This window comes from Galeopterus variegatus, unplaced genomic scaffold, assembly GCF_000696425.1.
Source record: "Galeopterus variegatus unplaced genomic scaffold, G_variegatus-3.0.2 Scaffold46, whole genome shotgun sequence".
In the NCBI taxonomy this organism is placed as follows: Eukaryota; Metazoa; Chordata; class Mammalia; order Dermoptera; family Cynocephalidae; genus Galeopterus; species Galeopterus variegatus.
In genome coordinates, this window is record NW_007726157.1 from 709,147 (window position 1) to 731,063 (window position 21,917).

General features: G+C 38.8%; 1 protein-coding gene across 1 annotated transcript in view; it reads right to left on the reverse strand.

Annotated features, from left to right (window-relative positions):
• The window catches only part of CDK6 (cyclin-dependent kinase 6), a 222,771-nt gene that overhangs the window by 46,804 nt on the left and 154,050 nt on the right, over positions 1-21,917 (reverse strand). The window contains exon 5 of the mRNA XM_008572294.1: positions 7,069-7,178. Coding sequence (XP_008570516.1) covers positions 7,069-7,178 — 110 coding nt within the window. The remainder of the gene's footprint in view (positions 1-7,068; positions 7,179-21,917) is intronic.

The following is a 21,917-nucleotide window of genomic DNA, read 5'->3' on the forward strand; positions in this document are numbered from 1 at the left end:
CTCAGCTTTCTGATCTGCAAAATGCAGATGACAACAGTACCCCATACAGTTCTTCTGAGATTTAAATGAAACTCTGTATTTTCAAGTACTGAAAAGTGCTCAATAAATGTTACATATTATTTTTATCACTGGAAGGGATTAAGGAACGAGCAAGTGGTGAGGAAGCAGAGGCTATTTGTAGAGACACTATTCTTTTAAGAAGTCTGGCCATGAAGGGAAGGAGAAAGACTGAGGATACAAAAAGGGGAATGAGGATCTCTTCCAGGATGGAGAGAGGAGCTGGGAGATGGGGTGAAGAGGCAAATCAGAAGGGATGATGGGTGAAGTGAGAGCCTGCAAGCAGAGTAGCATCAAGAGCATGGATTGAGGGATTTGCCTTGTAAGGAGGCAGAATGCATCCTTCTCAGAAATAGGAGAGAAGGAGGAGAGGGGGTCAACATGAGAGATTTTTGAGCTGAAAGAAGGGGGAAGCTCATATTGATGGCCTCCCTGATCTCAACTAATTGGGAGAGGAGGCTGAATCCTGAGCAGGGAGTGTGCAGCGGATGGGGCTTAAGGACTGTGGGGTTAGAAGAGGAGAAATCCTAGCGTGGAACGGGTCTGAAACCAAAGGAGGGGAGCTGGAGGAGTGCGGACATGCCCGCCAAAAGCCCAGCTGGCAAGTGCTGAACAAGCATGTGTGCTCAGTTGTCCTCATCTCTGTCTGTAGGTAGAGCTTTCTTCTTCTTTTTTTTTATCTTGGTGGCTGGCTGATACGGGGATCCAAACCCTTGACCTTGGTGTTATCAGCACAATGTAAAGCTTTCTTTTTTACGGTGGCGCACCTGGGTGATGATGTCCCTCAGGTGCAATGTACCTGAGAAGTGAACAGAGAACCTGAGTTCACCTCAAGGGTCACCAAATGCCTAAGTACCGGGTAAGGGGACAAGGAGAGTGTAAGTGAGTGACACCACTGCTGAGTCACCCAGACCCTCGACCTGCTCTGTCTCCACCTGTGTGCAAAGCACTTCCATCAGTAGAGTTTCTTCTTACCCTGTAGTCGCTTGACGCTTAAAAATCACTGGTCCTGAAAGTCTCTATGTGATACAATTGAGACCAGGGAGACAGGTGTATAAGAGGATGGCAAAAAGAAGTTGAGAGGCTTTCGCAGAATAATGCAACCAAGCAGCAGATGGCTAAGAATGTTGCACTTCTCTTCTCAGGGGGGATAGAACATCTGCAGAAAAAGGCCTGGTTTTAGTTACTTTGAAGGAGACTGTGAGGAAAAACTCAGGGAAGCAGGGTAACTTGTTGCCTCCAAACAAGGATTCCAAGAGGCAGAGTAGAAAGGATTAACAGAGTCAGAGAGAGCCAGAGAAGGGAGGTGTTGGCTGCTGGGAACAGGGATGGGAACATGAGAGGAAGTAGTGGACCTGCAGTTGTCAGTAAAAGGGAAGCAGTGATTTGTGAAGTAGGAGGGAAGAATCTGATGTCAGAATGGTTGGAAGAGTACTAAGAAGATAAAATCTAGTTTGTAGAGAAGACCATAAAACAGGCCCAGGGTGCCAGACCGGAGAGGCCCTGGGTTGAGGAGCTGGAGGGCTAAGAGCTGTCCCAACAGGGAAAGACCAAGCCTGATGGCAGCTTCTCAATATACGTCATGAAAATGAACATATTTATCAAATTCATGTTGAAGATACACATTAAGAATAAAAGAAAATAGGGCTGGTCGGTTAGTTTAGATGGTTAGAGTGCAGTGTTGATAATACTAAGGTCAAGGGTTTGGATCTTCATACTGGCCTGCTGCCAAAAAAAGAATGAAAAAATCAGTATTGATTACATTACAGAAGGACTTACTTGCTGTTATACAGAACTACCCTGTATGCATTACTCAGTCAAGATTGGTCCTTTTCCTGGGTACCATCTTGGGTATTTCCTCACTAAAGAAAGTGCTCCTTTAGAATTCATGCTGCTTGACTGGTTCTTTAAAGAAGAAGAAAATGTCTAGGAAAATATCCAAGAAGAGATAAGAAATCTGGAAGTCCAGCAAGGGCCGTGGTTGCTACACACATGTTCTGACCTACCCTGAGGTGATGTGTTTCCTCTCACAGGCTAGGACTCACCTTCTGGTGCCTCAGTGTCTGGGGCTGCAGGTTAAGGACCTCATTTCCTTGATGTCACTAATGAGAGCACTCAAATATGGGGAAGCACAAACACAGTAACCAATGGGAAAGTTGGCAAGGCACTCAGTGACATTTTAAAGGCTGAGCCACAAAGGACAGTTTCACTGTCAGTTTCTCAACTACTGGGTGTTTAATTCATAGAAATCAATGATGACAAGCCTAGAGAGGCCACCAGACAAGGGGAAATATATGGATGAAGCCCCGTTTGTTTCCTTCTAACAGTGACTGTATTTGTTATATTCTTCCTGGTGGCATTTGGCATTTCTCAGCTAGGGATCAGCAGAGCTGACAACCCAGAACTTCTAAGAATTACTATCTGTTTACCACAATCTCTACATTCGAAGAATTAGTAGCATGTCTTATTTTTTAAATGTGCATTTTCTTTTTATGACTCTGCTGTAACTTGGAAAACCCCATAACTTTCAAACCACAGACAACAGTTCTGACCAGGATCACAAGGCAACCAATAGATACCTGGAGAGTTAACATTGTGAATTTATTTTGCCATGTAGTTAAAAATCAATCCAGCTCATCCATCCATCCGTCCAGTTCCATCCTTTAAGCTGACTAGTTGGCTGTTGACCAAATTTATAACAATTTTTTTTAGTATTAAAATATAACTCAATGTGGAATGAAGATGGGTTACCTATGGAGGAAGAGTTGAAGGAGGAAGATAAAGAATCCAGCTCTTACCCATTCTGTAGAATGTATCTGTGGCTCAGTGTGGGCAATTATTAAGCCCAGATCATAGTGACAGATGGTATTTAAACTCCCTAGCTCTTTGTCAACCATCTGCTCTAAGACTCTCTTTATGGAGTTCATATTTCCTAGACATTCAATTTTAGAATAGAAGGCACGTACCTTTTAACAATATGATGGAGCATTGGTCCACCTTTCCAACACAGAAGAGATGGAAAATCAAATCTATTAAACGTGTGATTTACTTCTTGACCTCTCTAAAATATCATTGCTGCCACATTGGAATAATACATAAAACATTCCAGAAAAAAAATATGCTCTAGGAGACCAAACAATAGCATGGGCAGAAACACAGCAGAGTAGAAAAATCAAAGGCTATGGAGTCAGGCAGACCTGGGTTCAGATTTGGCTTTGTCATTCAACAGTTGTGTGTCCATGGACAAGTTACTCACCATCTTTGTGGAAGGCTCTAGTTCATTATCTGTAAAGTCTGGATAATAGCCCCCAGGATAAGGTTCTAATGAGGTAATGAATGTGAAGGACCCCAGATCTGGGCCTGTCCCATGACAAATGTTAACTCCCTTTGCTTCTTCTCTCCTCCCAATGCCTTGCTGATGCATAAGTGATTATTCTGCAAAGATTTTATATAAACAACTAGGATGTGACCTCTAAGAAAGGTTAATCTGGACTTCTAGACTTCAACTGAGAAATCTCCTTCACTCCTCCAAAACAGTCTTCTTATTACAGCCACTCAGAGTACCCTACACATCTTCACAGCACTTACCCAAGCTCTGGTTGATTAACTAATTATACATGTAATGCCTCTCTTCTCTACTAGGATTTAAGCTATCCTTCTAGAGTGGGCCTTGTATATAGTAGCCACTCAATAAATTATTTGTAGACTGAATGGAACACACCGTTACAGGGTTTCCAACATGTGACATATATCACTAGTGATATGTGAAATAATTTCAGGGGGTGAACATGGATTTAATAATTTTCCTACCAATTTTTATGGTTATATATTTATTCTAATGTGTATCAGGCAAATAAATAACTGGCTTACCAAATCTATAGTTTTATTATTTTTGTTTAAGATGAAGCTAAATAAAAAAAGTTGATTTAGCATAGCAAAAAAACTAAGTAAATAACAGTACAGTTGTCATAAGAATATGGCAAAACAATGAAGGTGATAAAGAGATGAAAAAAACTGGGAATTACTGCCTTAGCAACAAGGAGAAACCTGGAGTGGACACATGCCAGGATTCCCTGACTTAGGATTAGCCTAAAGTAATGAGGGAATCTGCTTTCAGAATCAATGGCTTTTGAATTCTCAACTGGGTCACCACTGAATCAATCAGGAGTCAGGTCAGAATCAGGTCAAGTAGGGGGTTGGACCCCAGAACACATCTAGCATAACTAAGAAGCGTTCCAGGTTCAAATATCTGGGTGATATCATAGGAAATACCAAACGTGAACTGAGCAGGAACAAGGGTCAGATCCCATGGCCACATTCAAGGGCACAGCCAAACCAGCAGGAACTACCTAGAAGACAAGGCACCCACCCTAGTAATGATGTGTGATTGGCCTGGATTCATTCTCTTGCAACCTTAAAGGCACATGGACCTGGTTTCTGATATTTCTTCCCCCTCCAAGCAACTACTTTTCAATTTACTACCTTTGTGCAAGGCTCTAGGAGAAAGCGTATTTTCTTATGCGCACATATTAAGAGCCAATAGGTCTCTACCCAGTATCTCACTTTTCCAGCAAACTGAAGCAGATTGTTGCCATTATTGTCAAAGAAGCCTTTCCTTGAGCCTCCAACATTTGAGTCCCCCTTCTCGATCCAAATGCCAGGGTGGAGAAAGGGTATTCCTGTCAACTTAGATTGAAACACAGAATGAATTTTCCCACAGAAAAAGGTTGTGATGAATTAGCACAATTGATGTTTCATGTATGTTATAGGTTATACAGGATTCTGCAAGCTAGGCTGGGAACCCAATAACCAATTATACTATCACTTCAGTGGAAAATGTTTTTTAATGCTTTAAAATAAAATTTTTGATTGCATTTGTTCCATCAGTGGGGACTGCCTAAACTTAAATATACAGCAAATTTCTTAGTAATAAATGCTTATTTCTTAAATTTTATCTTTCTTCTAACATCTTTTTTAAAAAATTGGTTTTTATCATCAATCTTGGCTAGTATTCAAGTCTGTATGGTTGAAAAATAACTGACTGCCCTCCTACCATACCAAAAGAAGGACTTTTTACATTTGAGGACAATTCTAGACACATAAATGTAATTCCAATAAGCATTTCTCTAATCAATTCTTAGCTGCACCAAGTTATTCCTGGGATGAACTAGAATGACTGGCCTAACTCTCACCCTGCTCTATTGACAGTAAATTATTCCCAGTTCTGACCATAAGCCTTTAATGCAATGTTTTCCACACCTGGATGAAAATAATTACCTGAGGCATTTTTTTATAAACAAGAATTCCTGGCCCCAGCCCGGTAATGAATCAGATTCTCAAGAGAGATGCCTGAGAGCCGCACTTTTAAAGACTGCCCATCCCTGGTGATACTGTCATCCAACCCAGTGGTTCTTACCCTGGAGGGTGTATTGAGATCATGTGCAGGGCTTGTTAAAAACACAGCTTGCTGGACCCCAGCCCAAGAGCTTCTGATCCAGTAGGTCTGGACTACAGCCTGAGAATGTGCACTTCCAACAAGGTTCTAGGTGATGCTGATGATGCTCGTCCAGGGGCCTCACTTTAAAAGCCCCTTATTTAGCATGTTCAGCAAACACTGCAGTTGAGTTCAATATTAACTTTTTTTTCTCCCCTCCTTGGTTGAAAAACAATGCAGGATTAGGAGTGGAAAGACTGCCTTTGCATGTATACCCCTGTTACTTCCTAGCTGCCAGATGTTAGACAAGTACACTTACCACTCCATCTCAGTTTCCTCTTACTGTGAGGAGTAAAAAAGGTAGCATAAGAGAAGAGCTTTGGTGCTGTACTTGGCACACAGTAGGGCTGCATTAAACACCTTTGCAGTTTGATCTCCTTTACAGCCCATCCTATGAGCTACAGATGAATCTGCTGAGTTCTAGAAATAGTTCCCCAAATTTATTACATGCATAAAACCTTGTTTGGTTAAAACAAACAAACAAGCAATGGCTGACCACTCCTTTTTCTTGAGAGCTATCATGCAGCTACATTTTGAACATACCATGTCCAGTGGGAATACATTCAGCCTCCCTACTCATATTTTCCCATGGAAATAAAAATAGAAAAGAGAGATTAGATTATGATTAGGTTCTTTGTTTAATTTCGACCAGGCTGAACTTAGTACCCAGGTATGGATTATTTTCCTGGCATATCTTTATTATATTGTTTGGCTATTTCTTGTGACCTGAAAATCAAACAAATGAATAACAGACTCTTAGACTCAGAGGGGCCCTGAAGGTCATCTAGTCTACCTATCTACTCTACGAAAGCTGCTGAAAACACTGACAGTGTGTGGTGGGCTAGCCTCTTCTCTGACACCCAGTGAGAACTCACAAACCCCAATCTACTCTTCAGATAACTGTCTAATCATTAGATTTTCCTCTCTCTGATCAAAAATTTTTATTTCTGTAATTTCTATATCCTTGGTCTTATTTCTGCCCTCTACAGTGCCTGAATATGTCTAATCTCTCCTCCACAGGGCAGCATTTAAAGTATTGTGAAATAGCACTGACATCCTCCTTGCCTATTCTTTTTCAGCCTAAATATTCTGTTTTCTCAACTGTTCTCACCCTCAAAATTTCCGTTAAAAAATTTCTATATACTTAACAGCCCTGGTCCTCCTTCTGTGGATAAAGTCCACCTTGAGGATATTTCCTCACTAAAAAAATACCATGATATGCTTCATGTTACCATGTCCTATTATCACTAACAAAAACAATGTAAATCTAAGAACAGTGGAGTGAGTATTCCCTTCCAAACTGACTTTCCAAGAGCTGGAACCTACTGGCATACAAAACTACACTGTAAGGACTGAGAAGACAGTTTCAGGAATGGCTTGGAAGTGGCAGCCTGGAGCAGGTAGATCTGGACGTCCTGACCCTCCTTGAGAGAGAAGTGTCATGCTGCCACTTAAATTACTGAAAATCCAAAGTCTCTTTTCAAGGAAAGCATAGTGAAACAAAATGTATATCTTACTTTCTACGAAACATTTCTGCAAATATGCAGCCAACACTCCAGAGATCCACGGGGGTGGCGTAGCTGGACTGGAGCAAGACCTCTGGAGCTCTGTACCACAGCGTGACGACCTGCAACGGCAAACGGATCTGGGCGTTACTGAGGAAGGTGGCTCTTGGCTTAAACTCCTCATCCTGGGAGATTTAATGACAAGATCCAGTTCGGAAGAACTCCTATAAAGCACATGGGGACACTGCGATCGAAGCAATAAGTAAATACGACTTACCACTGACAGGTCAGGAAATTATGTCATCCCCACAACCTGGGTTCCTACCTCAGACTCTGCTTTTACTAGAATGGCAAAATAACAAGAGTTTCAGAAAGCAAAGCAAAAAAAAAAAATAAAAAAATAAAAAATCTTAACTCCAAACTATTTTTTTTTTCTCTAGAGGGGCTTAAAAAAATAATAATACATGGGAAATAGGTGATGGCAAGGATTCCAGCTCTATTCCCAGGTCAGCATTATTAGGAAATTAGAAGATGGTACCGGGGGCTGCTGGATGGCGAACCCTGATGTCCACAGAGCACCCAGGACAAGTCAAAACTGCTCTTATAAATCCTCTGCCATGCTGCTCTTTTTAGAAAACAAATAAAAAATGGGGAGGAACTTATGAGAGAATGTGTAACCCAACTATTTGGGTTCATGTGTAAAAGTCATCCAGAGGAAGGGATTTCAAAAAGAGAAGAAGCCCATTTAATACAGAGCAGTGCATATTAATAGATGAATCAAACACAACTGTAATTACTCTGCCAGCTTGAGGGCTGAGAAAAATATACCATGTCAGGGGTTCATATTTATGAGTGTATAAGTGTTCAAGTGCTTCCTTTTTTGGGGAGGAAGGGTATATATTCTATGGATACATGAAATGAGGGTATATTCTTTATTGTCAGATAAGAAATTCAATTCATAAATCTATTACATAAGCTTTTTATATTATTCAGATCCCTTTTATCCTTATTGTTTTGTCTAACTGTATTACTATTGTCTATCTAAATTTCCTGAAATTCTGCTTTATGTATTTTGATTCTACATTACTTGGTGCATTAAGATTACAGTAGCGGGCCAAGCCCGTGGCGTACTTGGGAGAGTGCGGCGCTGGGAGCGCAGCGACGCTCCTGCTGCAGGTTCGGATCCTATATAGGAATGGCCGGTGCGCTCACTGGCTGAGCGCGGTGTGGGTGACACCACGCCAAGGGTTGCGATCCCCTTACCAGTCACGAAAAAGACAAAAAAAAAAAAAAAAAAAAAAAGATTGCAGTAGCGAGTCTCCAAAAATGGCTGCCACCAATTTTATTCGCTCTTTATATGTATGCATGCACTACTCCTCCCATCAAGGGATGGAGTTTATTCACCTTCCATTGAATCTGAGTTGGCCTTAGTTACTTGCTTGACCTATAAAACATGGTGGAAGTAATATCTGAGACTGCCAAACCTAGGTCATAAGAAGCCTTGTAGCCTGGGCCTCTTTGAATGCTTGTTCTCAAGATGCTACTTCTTGGAACCCAGCTGCCATGCTGTGTGAAACCCTTGAAGATGCCCTGGTCGACAACCCCAAGGTGAGCTCTCAGCTGAAAACCATGTGAGTGAGCCACCATGGACAGTCAAGCCCAATTGACCCTCCAGATGACTGCAGTTCCCACCAATGTCATCACACAGAGCAGAAGAACAGTCCAGCTAAGTCCAGCCAACTGACAAGATTACAAGAATAATAATAAATGGTGGTTGTTTTAAGTTTTGAGATCACACAGCAACACTGAACTGGAATAAGATTCTTGCCAGGTTCTCTCTCTTCATCTCATTTAACATGTTTTGCTTTGAATTCACACAGGGATCAAGTTTCCTTTATGAGATACCTGGTTGATATCTAAAGGAGGGATGGTAGTGATGTAATAGAAATAAAAAACAAAACATAAAACCGAGAGTACCAAAACAATACTGTCCAGTTATCATTTGGCTCTAACATATTTTTCCAGCATCATTTCCCATAGTACCTCCATATCCTTTACACTCTGGTCACACACTATCCTATACCACTGGTTCTCAGCCCTGACCTTGCATCAGAATCTACCATGGGCCTTTTGGAAAAACTCAGGTATCTGAGCCTTATCTAGCCCCTACTGAATTAGATCTCACAGGTTGGGCCCTTGGAGTTTTTCTTTTCCTTCTTTCTTTTTTTAAAAGTTTTTCAGGTGACCCTCACGCTTGGCTAGGCTTGAGCACCACTAGATTATACAAACATATCAGATAGCTCCTGCCTCCTTGCTTTTGTTTACATTATTCTCCTAGCCTGGTAAACACTTCTTTCTCCTCTACACACGTGGAAATTCTGCTTGTCCTACAAGGCCCAGCTTGGACACCACCACCTCCCAGAACCTACTGCTACCTGAAAATCAGACCTTGTAACATAGTTCATAGTATGATTCCTTCCTGAAGTCATGCCTGACTTTACCCATGGTTATATCTGTAAATACCTATCACAATACTGTACACATAAAAATAAAGGTTTAACCACATATCAAATTAATGATTTTAAGGCAATCATTCTCAGAAAGATAACTGGGCAAAATTCAATGACCAATCATTCCCCAAAGAGAAGGAGCTACTTTTGCTAAGGAGAGTGTCCAATTCTTGTTTTTAGTTGCATGATTTATTTCTGCTGTATTAATACTTCTAGCTGAAGGAACACTTCCTTGCTTCTCTAAGTATTGTAAACAAAAGTGCAGGTGCAAACTGTCTATCAAGTTCCACTCAAGTGGTTTACAGACATGCACAGATATTGTGAGGGCACACATTTATCTTTTTACCTCAATTCAAAATAAAGTCTAGCATTATATGAGATAAAAAGTTTAACCTGAATACAGTATTATTTTAGCTGTTCTAAGGAAACTGATTTCTGAGTGATTATCCATCCTAAAAATCTTTAGTAGGGCTGACTGTCCTAATTTTCAATACTTTAGTCAGTGATACTTATTATGATCCTCAAGTAAATGTTTAGACAGTCAAAATAATAAGGACAATATTGATATGTTTAGAAAGTTCTCTTCTATTTTTCGTAAAATTCAGTTACTACTCAGAATGTAGAATGAATTTTTATCAAACACTTTTAAAAACGTCTACTAATAATGACCATATGATCAGTTTCCTTCATTTTATTAATGATATATGAATTACGTTAATAGATTTCCTAATATTGTACTATCCTTGTCTTCCTGGAATAAATCATTCTTTTTTTTTTTTCCTTTTTGTCTTTTTTCGTGACCGGCAACGGATCGCAACCCTCGGTGTTGCGCCCGCACCTCGCTCAGCCAGTGGACAGCCGGTCTGTATGTGGGATCCGAACCCTTGGCAGGAGCGCCGCCGCGCTCCCAAGCGGCGCACTGTAGCAGTGCGCCACCGGGCCGGCCCGGAATAAATCATTCTTAATCATTGTGTATTATTCTTTCAAGATACTTTGGATTATATTCGTTAATGTTTATTTAGGATATTAACTTATATTCATAAATGAGAGATCTATAGCTTTCTTTCTTGTGGTAATTTTTCATGTTTTGATATCAGAGATATGTAAGCTGTCCTCTCTTTTCTATATTCTGGAATAGTATAAATGATACAAGAATAATCAGTCCTTTGAGGCTGAAACAAACTCACTCATAAAACCGTCTGGGTCTGGATCTTTGTTAGCATGTGTCTTTAAAAATCTTTTCATTTCTTCTTGGTAATTAGTCTGTTCAAGATTTAACCTCTTTCTGAGTCAATTTTTGTAATGATAAAGGTTTTTATCATTAAAAATTATAGATTTAAAATGTATTTGCTTAACTTTATACACAGTATATCTTATCATTATTTTAATCTTATGTTTCCATAGTTATATTGACTTTTTCTTAATGTTGTATATTTTTATTTTCTCTTTATGTACATTAGGTTTGCCAGTTTAGCTATATTATTATTATTATTATTATTATTATTTTAATGACCTAAGGTTTTATTTTCACTTTGAGAGGAATATTGTTTCATTTTATAATTTGCTGATTTCTATTTTTATCTTTTAAAATTTCCCCCTCCTGGTTTCTTTTTCTCTGTTGTTGTTCTAGCTTTTTTTTTTTTTGAGTTGAAACTTGGCTTATTTATTTTCAATTTTAATTAATGACAGAACATTTGGTTACATATTTTTAAATGAACTTGTCTCATTTTTGTTCATCAGTAAATAATATGTAATTTATGTTTAGTTTTCTCTTTAACCCAAGAGTACACTACTTTGAAGAATAAATTGTTTAGAAAACTGTTTTAAAACTTCCATATGGTCAGGTTATTTATGGTCATCTTTTAATTGTTGGATTTCTAGTTTTATTGCATCACAATCAGAGAATGTAACCTGTACAATTTCTGCTTGGTAGACTTTATTATTGTTTTCTGTATGATGATGTGTCTAACAGGCCTTGCTCTGCGGGGTGTCAGAGAGTATTCTCTTTTAAGTGTAAAGTTGTTTATCATACAAATTCTTGCTTATATTTTTCTATACTTTGTCAAACTCTGAAGGAGAATTGAGATTTTGTTTTCTTTTCCCCAGTATTTCCTTGTATTTCTAAGGGTTTCTGCTTTATGCACACCAGCCTTATGTTTCTGGTAAACAAAATTAATGTTAACAAAAATATCAATAAAACAATAAGAATTTAGATAATGGTAGACATTAGACATAACATAAATCCTAGCAATTCCATTAAAAATATAATGGAAAAAGGAACCCATTCACAACAGTAACAAAAAAATGCAAAATATTGAGGAGTTTAAAAAAAACCTGTAAGACCTATATGAAAAAAACAAAATACTACTGTTGAACATAAAATAAAAACTAAATAAATGGTGAGACAAACCATGAATAAGACCGGAAAGGGCCATATTATAAAGATAATAGTCATTCCTATATTAGCACAAAAATTAAAACAATTCAATGATTTTGGGGAGAAATTTAACTTTGATAATAAGGTACCTCTGGTAGGATAATGCTTAAAAGAGCCAAAAATAGTTTGAGAAATAAGGATATGGGAGATTTCCTCTCTGTTACCAAAATATAATTGAAGGTATTTTAAGCAGCAAATAAAATAGTAGGTGCTAATGGATTAAATAAACAGAATAAAGTCCAGAAAGAGATTGATTTATTTATGGGATTAACATTCCTATAGGTGGCTGAATTTCAACTTAAGTGAGAGAAAAAATATACTTCAATATGTGAAAGCAAGACAAGTGGCAATCCATTTGGAAGGAAAAACGTTTGATCCCTACTTCACATCATATATGAGAAGAAACTTTTTCTACATAAACGTCTTTTAAAATTTTATACATTCAATCTGTAGATCACTTTGCATAATATGGACATTCTCACAATGTTAATTCTTCCAATCCAAGAGCATGAGATATCTTTCCATCTTCTTGCATCCTCTTTAATTTCTCTCAACAGTGATTTGTAGTTCTCATTGTCAATGAAAATCAATCCTAACATTTCATGGAATAATAAAAAACCCTGAATAGCCAAAGCAATCCTGAGCCAAAAAAATAAAGCTGGAGTTATAACACTACATGATGACAAACTATATTACAAAGCTATAGTAATGAAAACAGCATGGTACTGGCATAAAAACAGACACACGGAGCAATGGAACAAAACAGAGAACTCAGAAATCAGCCCATATACCGACAGCCATTTGATCTTTGAAAAAGGCACCAAGAACACCCACTGGGGAAGAGATAGCCTCTTCAATAAATGGTGCTGGGGAAATTGGACATCCATATGTAGAAGAATGAAACTAGACCCATACTTCTCACCATAAAATCAACTCAAAATGGATTAAAGAATTAAATATACATCCTGAAACTATAAAACTCCTAAAAAAAACCATAGGGGAAATAGTTCGGGAATTAGGATTCGGCACAGACTTTATGACTACGACCCCGAAAGAACAGGCAGCCAAAGGAAAAAATAAACAAGTGGGATTATATCAAACTAAAAACCTTTGCATAGCAAAAGAAATAATTAACAGAGTGAAAAGACAACCAACAGAGTGGGATAAAATATTTGCAAGCTATGCATCTGGCAAAGGATTAATATCCAGAAATATAAGAAACTCAAAAAACTTAACAGCACTAAGACAAGTAGCCTGATTAAAACTGATTTAAAAATGCACAAAGGAGCTGAATAGGCATTTCTCGAAGGAAGATATACAAATGGCTAACAGACACATGAGAAAATGCTCAACATCACTCAGCATTTGGGAAGTGAAAATCAAAACCACTTTGAGATACCATCCCACTCCAGTTAGGATGGCTAATATCCAAAAGACTGAGAATAATAAATGCTGGTGAGGATGTGGAGAAAAGGGAACCCTACCACTGTGTTGGTGGGACTGTAAAATGGTTCAGCCATCATGGAAAATAGTATAGAGGTTCCTCAAACAACAACACATAGAACTGCCATATGACCCAGCTATCCCACTGCTGGGTATATACCCAAAGGAATGGAAATCATCATGTCAAAGGGATACCTGTACTCCCATTTTTACTGCAGCTCTATTTAGAACAGCCAAGGGTGGGAACCAGCCTAAATGCCCATCATTGGATGAGTGGATAAGGAAAATGTGGTATAGCTAATACTACTCTGCTGTAAAAAAGAATGAAATACTACCATTTGCAGCAACATGGATGGACTTAGAGAAAATTATGTTAAGTGAAATAAGCCAGGCACAGAAAGAGAAATACCGCATGTTCTTACTTATATGTGGAGCTAGTAAAAGTAAATAAATAAATAAACAAACAAATAGGGGAAAAAAGACAACAATCACAACAATTTCTTGAACTTGTTAAGAAGACAGATATGATATTGATGGGGGTGGGAAAGGGGGAGTGGGGGGAAGAAAGGAATTGGTAAACGGCCATGAAAATCAACTACATCATACAATGATTTTTAAAAAACAGTTAAAAAAAATAAAATTTTATACGGTTTAAATTTCTTTTAAAATTTCATGTAACATGTAAATGTACAAAATAGAACTAGAGAAATGTACTAGAAAAAAAAAACAGTAGAGAACCTTGGATATGGAGGCCTTTTTTAGGATGGTGGGAAATCCAGAAGTCTTAGATGAAAAGATTCATAGACGCAGTTATTTAAAACTGAAATCATCTTCAGCAAAATAGATAGATAGACAGATAAATAAATAGAGGCAAAAGACAAATGACAACCTGGGAGAAAACGTCTGAAACATGTATGAAGTCAGAGAATTAATATCCATATTATATAAAGAACTTGTACAACTCAGAAAGAAATAAAACACAATAGAAAAACAGATAAAGACAACGAAAAGGTAATTCACAAGAAGAAAAAGCTATCGAAGATACTCAATCTCATTAAAGAAAGAAAGAATGAAGAAGAAAGAAAAGAAGGAAGAAAAGAAAAAAGGGAACCCTTTACAATAAAGAGGTATTACTGCAGAAATAAACAGAACGACACTATTCACGGTTGGCCACAGTATTGAAAAACTATTTTAAACTGCAAATTGATACAACCTTTATAAAAGAAAACCTGACAGTACCTATATACGTAAAATTAACAGTGCACATGTCCCTGACCCAGAGTTTATCCTATAGAACTATTCATACTAGAATAGTATACAAACAAGGATGTATTATTCACAAGGCTGTTTTCTCCAGAATAACTACCAATAGGAGAATATTCTTAAGCCATCAGAAAGAATGGAATAGTTCCTGCTCATTCCTGCTCCACAGAAAAGACGTCCACAATATAATGTTAATAAGTTATAGAACAGTGAGAAATATATTCCAATTTTTTATTAAAAGTTATGTGTGGGTGTAAATACAATAACCATACGTGTATAGGAAGATGTCTGTAAGGACCCATAGACATCAAGTTTTAAACGCACGCTTGCCACAAAAACACGGCAGCAGGGGAAGTGGAAAGTGGAAAGAAAAGAGGGGCTGGATGATGATTTCAGTGGTGCGAGTTTAGTCAGTTGCTGTCATTAAGCATATAATACAGCCGAGAAAAACTGAAATTTCATGGAAGTTGAATAATCTGGCCAGTCACATAGCTGAGAAGTAGAAGAGGGGAAATTCTCACCAGGACACTTCAACCCTGTGTTCTTTCCTCAACATCCAACACAGCACCTTTATTTTTAAATTTTTATAATTAAAAAAAATTTTTTTTTAAAAAAAGATGACTGGCAGGCCGACCCCGTGGCGCACTCAGGAGAGTGCGGCGCTGGGAGTGCAGCAATGCTCCCGCTGGCAGATTTGGATCCTATATGGGGATGGCCAGTGTGCTCACTGGCTGAGCGCAGTGCAGCCGGTCACAAAAAGGACAAAAAAAATAAAAATAAAAATAAAAATAAATAAATAAATAAATAAATAAAAAATAAAAAAGATGACTGGTAAGGGGATCTTAACCCTTGGCTTCATGTTGTCAGCACCACGCTCTCCCAAGTGAGCTAACTGGCCATCCCTATATAGGGATCCGAACCCGTGGCCTTGGTGTTATCAGCACCTCACTCTCCCAAGTGAGCCATGGGCTGGCCCTCAACACAGCACCTTTAATTCAGCACTCCAAACATCCACAAATCAATAGGCAAAGGGACGGGCCCTAATTAAATAATCAACGGGAAACGATTTTAAATTTACTTTGAAATATTTTAATGAGTTTAAAAACCTCAAAAACTCACCTGTCCTTTGGGCTTAAATGATTTCCTTAGAAAAGTTTTAAGAAAAAGATTTCTATTAGTTTCTGGTTCTCAATCATGACAGTGCTCTGTAGGATATAACATCTAATCATCAATTCCCATTTAATAACTTCAATGAAAGCTAAGATTTAAAAATTTCATTTGTATCTGCAATATTTTTGCTTAGTCTACATGTAAATCATTGTAACAAAGCAAGAGGAATTAGATTCATTAATTAAGTTTGTGTTTATGCCCTATTTTGAAATATGAATATTTGTCTAAAGAGACATCTCTTTGGTTTAATCTTTGTGGAATTCAACATGCTTGAATTCCAAAAGAAAGTATGAATTGTACAAGACTTACATTTCTAGTTAATTTGCTAATAAAATAACTCCAACAACGCCCAGTGCCTACATTTAAAAACAATAAATTACTATATTTTGCAATAGATATAAAAGAATAGCTTCTTCTAATAATTGTTCCCTAGTTTATGGAATATTATCCTGTACGTCAAGAGAGCTTTCTCAGTTTTAATTTGTTAATTTATGTGGCTATTTTACAGTCTCCAACCTTCAATCCTCACATTAGGTCACTGTAATTTTAAACATCTTGAATGATGACAATTTCTGTAATTTCATAAGATTTAATATATCTACTACAACTAAATCTAGTTCCAAGTTTTGGGAACAAAATGTAACAAAATTTCCCGACAGTAACATATAAATTCCTTTTGGTTAGGAATTATACTTCCGGGCCGCTAAAAATTTTAAGTTAGGCAATAAGAAATTGCCTAACTTAAAAACAGTTTAAGTTACACATAAGCAGAAATTTATTAATTCCTATTTGAAAGCTTTATAAAGAATGGACAATACCGATAAAAATGTTTCAATGTTTTAGTGCATGAAGTAGGGAAAGTTCACAACAACATAGCCAATTAATTTCTACCAATTTCTCTATGTTTAATGATTCTAATATCCTTAAAAACAACATAAATGGTAAATTTAATTTAAAAACATGTTGAGGGAAACGAGTGCAATATCTCTAAAGATCAACATTTAGAAATCTATGACAAAGGTAGCTACTAATGATAACAATGCAGTTGTCTAGTAAGCAAAGATAACAATAGAAACTATGGACAGAGTTTGGTGGTTGGAGCCAGCTGGAACCAAAGCAAATATGATGTTTATTACAATCATTACATGTATTAACAGCCTCTAGAGGTGCTGAACAGATTTGGCAACAGGAGGGGGGAGCAGCAAGAGCAAGGGAGTTCAAGGATATTTACACAAGTGGATGTATCTGTTTAAACTGCTTTGATCTGTATTCACAATTTTAAAAACCAGTTCAATACAGTATAAGAAAAAGTACAGCCAAGGCCAACTCTGACTCAAAAGACATCAAAGTAAATAGCTTTCAATTAATATTCTAGTTAACAGTATTTTATTCATGTACCCTTTCACCAAGATCCTGAAAACACTGTGAAAGTTATCAGATTCATCCCTACTAGGCTACAACAGAAGAAAAGCATGGTATGAACGTTGTGCAGAATATATTCCTTTGGCCTCTCCTGCAGGCCTCTGCCCTGGTAGACCTCCATCTGCCACGTGCCTCCGGTTTCTTACCGGGTTAGGCCAATGGGAAGCCTCGGCAGGAGTTCTGAGAGAGGGAGAAGAGTGAAGTCAGGGTCCTTAACTCCATGATTTCCTCCCAGCAAAGCTGGTCCAGAGTGGGCTGTGTTGCCATCACAGAGTCAACGTCCACCTTGGGCTGCCCATTCTATCTGATCTTTCCCTCTGGATTCCAGTAACTTCTCCCCTTCTTCCTTTTGAGCCTAGGAATGGCAATGGCCTGGCTGCAACTAAGACTCGGGCACCATCTCCTGAGCTCCCCTAAACCCGTATCTTTGTAAATCGTGTCAATGTAAACAAATCCTCCTTGAGTTACTTCAGTTTGAGTGTGCCATCTATTTCCTATTGGTATTCTCACTAATCCTGTACATCCAGTTACGGATGAAGTGACTAGTGTGGGTGGCAACTTCTTTTCTAAGACTCAGTTTTCTCATCTGTTAAAGAGAACATCTGGACTGGGTGATCTGTAAGCAGCCCTCTGTTAACATTCTAAGAGTTCCCAAATGATGTGGCAATAGTAAAAATGATTTTAAAAACATATATGCTGTATAGACCCAAGAACTCTATTTGTGGATATCTTTGCTGTCCTTTGATTGAGTCATTACTATGGAGTGTACCAGTGTGGTAATATTCTCCTTCTGGGGTTCACTTCAACAACATGTCTCAAGTGCAAATGTAGAAAATGGTTTATAAGGAATATGGATACAATCCTTGAAATACTTCAGTCTTTATTTTATCAAAGTGAAGGCTTTCTAAGCTGGGCTCTAATCTGTTTATTTTGCTTCATATCAATATAACTCTATTATGTATGTTTTCTCCCCTACAAAAATCTACGATGGTTTTGTGAAATGAATATCAAAACTAGTAATAATTTCAGTGACTTTTCATTAAGGGTCTCAAAATTCAGTCATTTAAAATTACACAGGTAAATTAAGAATATTAGAAATAAACAGTTCTAATTCTGTCGAACACAGTCTTCTCATTATAATACCAGTTAAATGAAAACTATTGAGTTAAATACCAATAACAGTTAACACATAAAGTACTTTGCAACAAATAATGCAGTTATCTCAAATGCACTCATTTGAAATCTAAGGGCCAGAATGAGATGTTTTGACACGTGACAAAAAATGGCCAAGGGCCTGTACAAAAATGAGATAGAGCCTCAGAGCATGGATCACTGTGCCAATACCTCTGTCTTTGTCTCTGCTCTGATGTGTCCACTACCAGCAGGAAGGCTGATTGTCCTTCCTCTGACCTAGAGCTGCCCTGGCTCATGTGGGCCTGCTGGCTCCCATTTAGATGAGCTGATTTCCCACCACCTGGCCATTGCTTGCGTGGTTTTCTCTGTGGGATACTGTTTCCCTGGGTCTCTGCAGGTCCAAATCCTACCCATCTTTCAAGGCCTAGCTCATATACTGCCTCCTCACTAAGCCTTTCCTGATCTCCCAGCTGCTCTCTGAGCTTCTGCTACGCTTCTATAGTACTTGACCCTTTCTATTTTCCATTATAGTCATCTGATTCACCAGCTGCAATGCATAGATAGTGTCATGCATGGAAGTGCTCAGTTATTATCTATGACTGGATTCATGAATGAACTGCAGGGAACTCCCAGTGGCAGTGCTGAAAGTGAACAGAGGCAATCCCCTAGACTGGAGAAGATGGGGATATACTGGCCAAGTCTCTTTAACAAAGGAAGTGGACCTGTGGAAGGAGGTGTGCTGAATCCAATTTGATTCAGAGGATACGTAAGAAGACCTTTAGGGTAATGAATGGCATAGGGAAAATGAGCTGGGATGGATGTTCCCTCCAAGGAGGTGAAGGGCATCTTGGGGTAAGATAGCCACTCAGCAGACATGAGCCTATGTACTGTGTCTGGGGGCTGGGAGACGATAATGATCCCACTGAAGGATGAACGGAGGTTGAATTCAGGGATCCAGGCTTCTGACCTTTTGTGATGCCAGTGGCATTTGCCATCTCTTTCTGAGTCTTGTACCTCTCTCTCATTTTATTAATGCCTTTGCGGATGTACCTAAAAAAGGTTTACCCCAGATAGCAAGCCTTGAAAGGTCTAAGTGAGCTTTAATTCAATTCCGCATGTGAGTGCCCACTTTATGAGAGGTATTATGTTAGTCCTGGTACCATTTTAGTGGACACAGTGTTGCCACAAATTAGGAAAGGAGTGAGTCAAATGATTGGTTGACAGACAACTGGGGTGAGGGTGGGGTGTCTGTGTGGAGATTTAAGTGCAGAATCCTAGGGTCCTGTCCTAGTGCTCCTTCTACCTTTCTCTCCTTAAAATCATTGTTTTCTCTAAAGCTACATCCTCAGGCAGTTGCTTTTCTTATATGATGCTCAATCCCTGGGGATCATATGTAGATTCCCTCCAAATCCATACTGTACTCAGAACTCTGCAGTGTATCTGACCTACAAATCGTACTGTCTGCTGGACGTCACCACTAAGTACTCCTACAGGTACTGACAATTCCATCATGAACCTGTCCTCTCCTGGGTGGTCCCAACAGGTACCCATAGGGTCTTTCCCTGACAAGATATCTCTTTCTATCTGTCTTCTCTTCTGCATCTGAAGCCGTGCTCATCACTCTCCTGTTTAAAATCCTTCATAACGTCTCCAGAGCTTTCAGGATCAAGTTCAAGTCCAGTTAATCCACAATGCCCTTGTGATCTCGCTTCCACGCATTCTCTGGCTTCATCACCTGCTCCTCCTTCATATGAAGGCTTTCCTTAGCCCATTCAAAGGCTTCCAATATGCCTGCTGGTCGTGGCTTGCGGCCTTCCCATATGCTAAGGTCCTCCTCACAACTCCATTCTGATTCCTGCGAGTTCCTTAAAACCTTGCCCTAGTCCTCCCCAAACATAAGTGATAACAGCACTTATCACACTGTATTGCATTCACTGTGTACTTACTGTCTACTAGACCCAAAGCCAGCCCTTAGAGGGTAGAGACCACTTCCAAGTGGACATTTCAACCTCAGCACCTTGCAGAGCATTGTCCACAGCAGGCATAAGATAAATGTATGGGCAGCCAAAAGATAGCAGACTGGAGGCTGGCAGGGTGAGGAGGGATAACCTAGGGCAGGACACAGGGAGTTTCTATTACAGCATAAATTTACCGTAGCTGTGTACACATCAGGCATTCTGAGAGTCCACCAACACTATCTTTAGCCAACAAATGACTCTTTAATAAAGTGTGAGGACCATTTTATTTTTGTGAAATGAAGTTTTAAAATGCCCGAAGGGCCCATGTTTTCCTTCAGGCTGTATTGTTTAAATTTTGTCTTGAACTCATGAAACTTAAAATAGTTACCACTTGCTAAATGTGTATTATGTTTCAAATAACAAACGAATTTCTTTGTAGAAGTACAGTATAGTGTAGTTTTGATTTTGACACTAAACAATCACATACTTGATCTCTCTCTGTTTTCACCATAGAAACCAACCAAATATTTGCAGACATTCCTTCAACCTTCACAGATAAGTAGAAATGAAAATTATTCTGAACACAGGATATGACAGGCTGCATAGCTCATCGTTTCCTCTGAAGAGTTGTTTTAACCCTTAAGGAAATCTATATGTTTTGGGAAGCCACATAATTACTCAGATTTGTAAGAGAATTTAAAACTGGATTTTTTTTTTGCTATGTAAATAGTCAAATGCCTCTAAGGTCCATGCCTTCTTTCTTGTTGGTTACTATGTTCATTTTTACATAGGCTGTATGCAAACCTACTAAATGAGTACTAGCAGGTTATGTGGTTAGAGCAAGAGAGAAGGAAAACAGAAGCATACTTTTAAAATCTAAGTTCAGACACACACATTCTTGAACATCTTAAAATTCTCTGGGCACTGCCTTCCTTAAAGGGGAAGGATTTGAAGATCCTCAGCTGGAAGGAGCTATCAAGGTATAGCTCATTCTGCAGTATGCACTCCCCTCAATATCTTCCCCTATGCACCTCCATCTAAATAGATTCATAGAGATGCAAGAAGGAAAAGAAAACCAGCCATGCAATTTCCAATTAATCAGGGCTACCAGAAATGAATTTGAAGACTACAGAGAATTCTGGAGCTCCCATTATATTTTCTGCTTTCAGCTATTAAAAGCAAGAAATAAAGAAAATATACTTTTGGATACTAGGATGTTTCGCGATGTTCATTTAGCAAGACTAAAACTGCAGACAAAAAGGAGAAGGACACAACTGAGAGAAGGACTTAGATTGCAGAATTAGGAATTTGGATTAGAGAGAAGGAAGTATTTTCTGACTATAAGAAATGTTAGGGGCCGGCCCGGTGGCGCACTGGATAAGTGCGCCGCTTGGGAAGCACGGCGGCGCTCCCGCCCGAGGGTTCGGATCCCACATACAGACCGGTTCCCGCTCACTGGCTGAGCGAGGCGCGGGAGCAACGCCGAGGGCTGCAATCCCGTTGCCGCTCTCCGGGCCGGCCCGG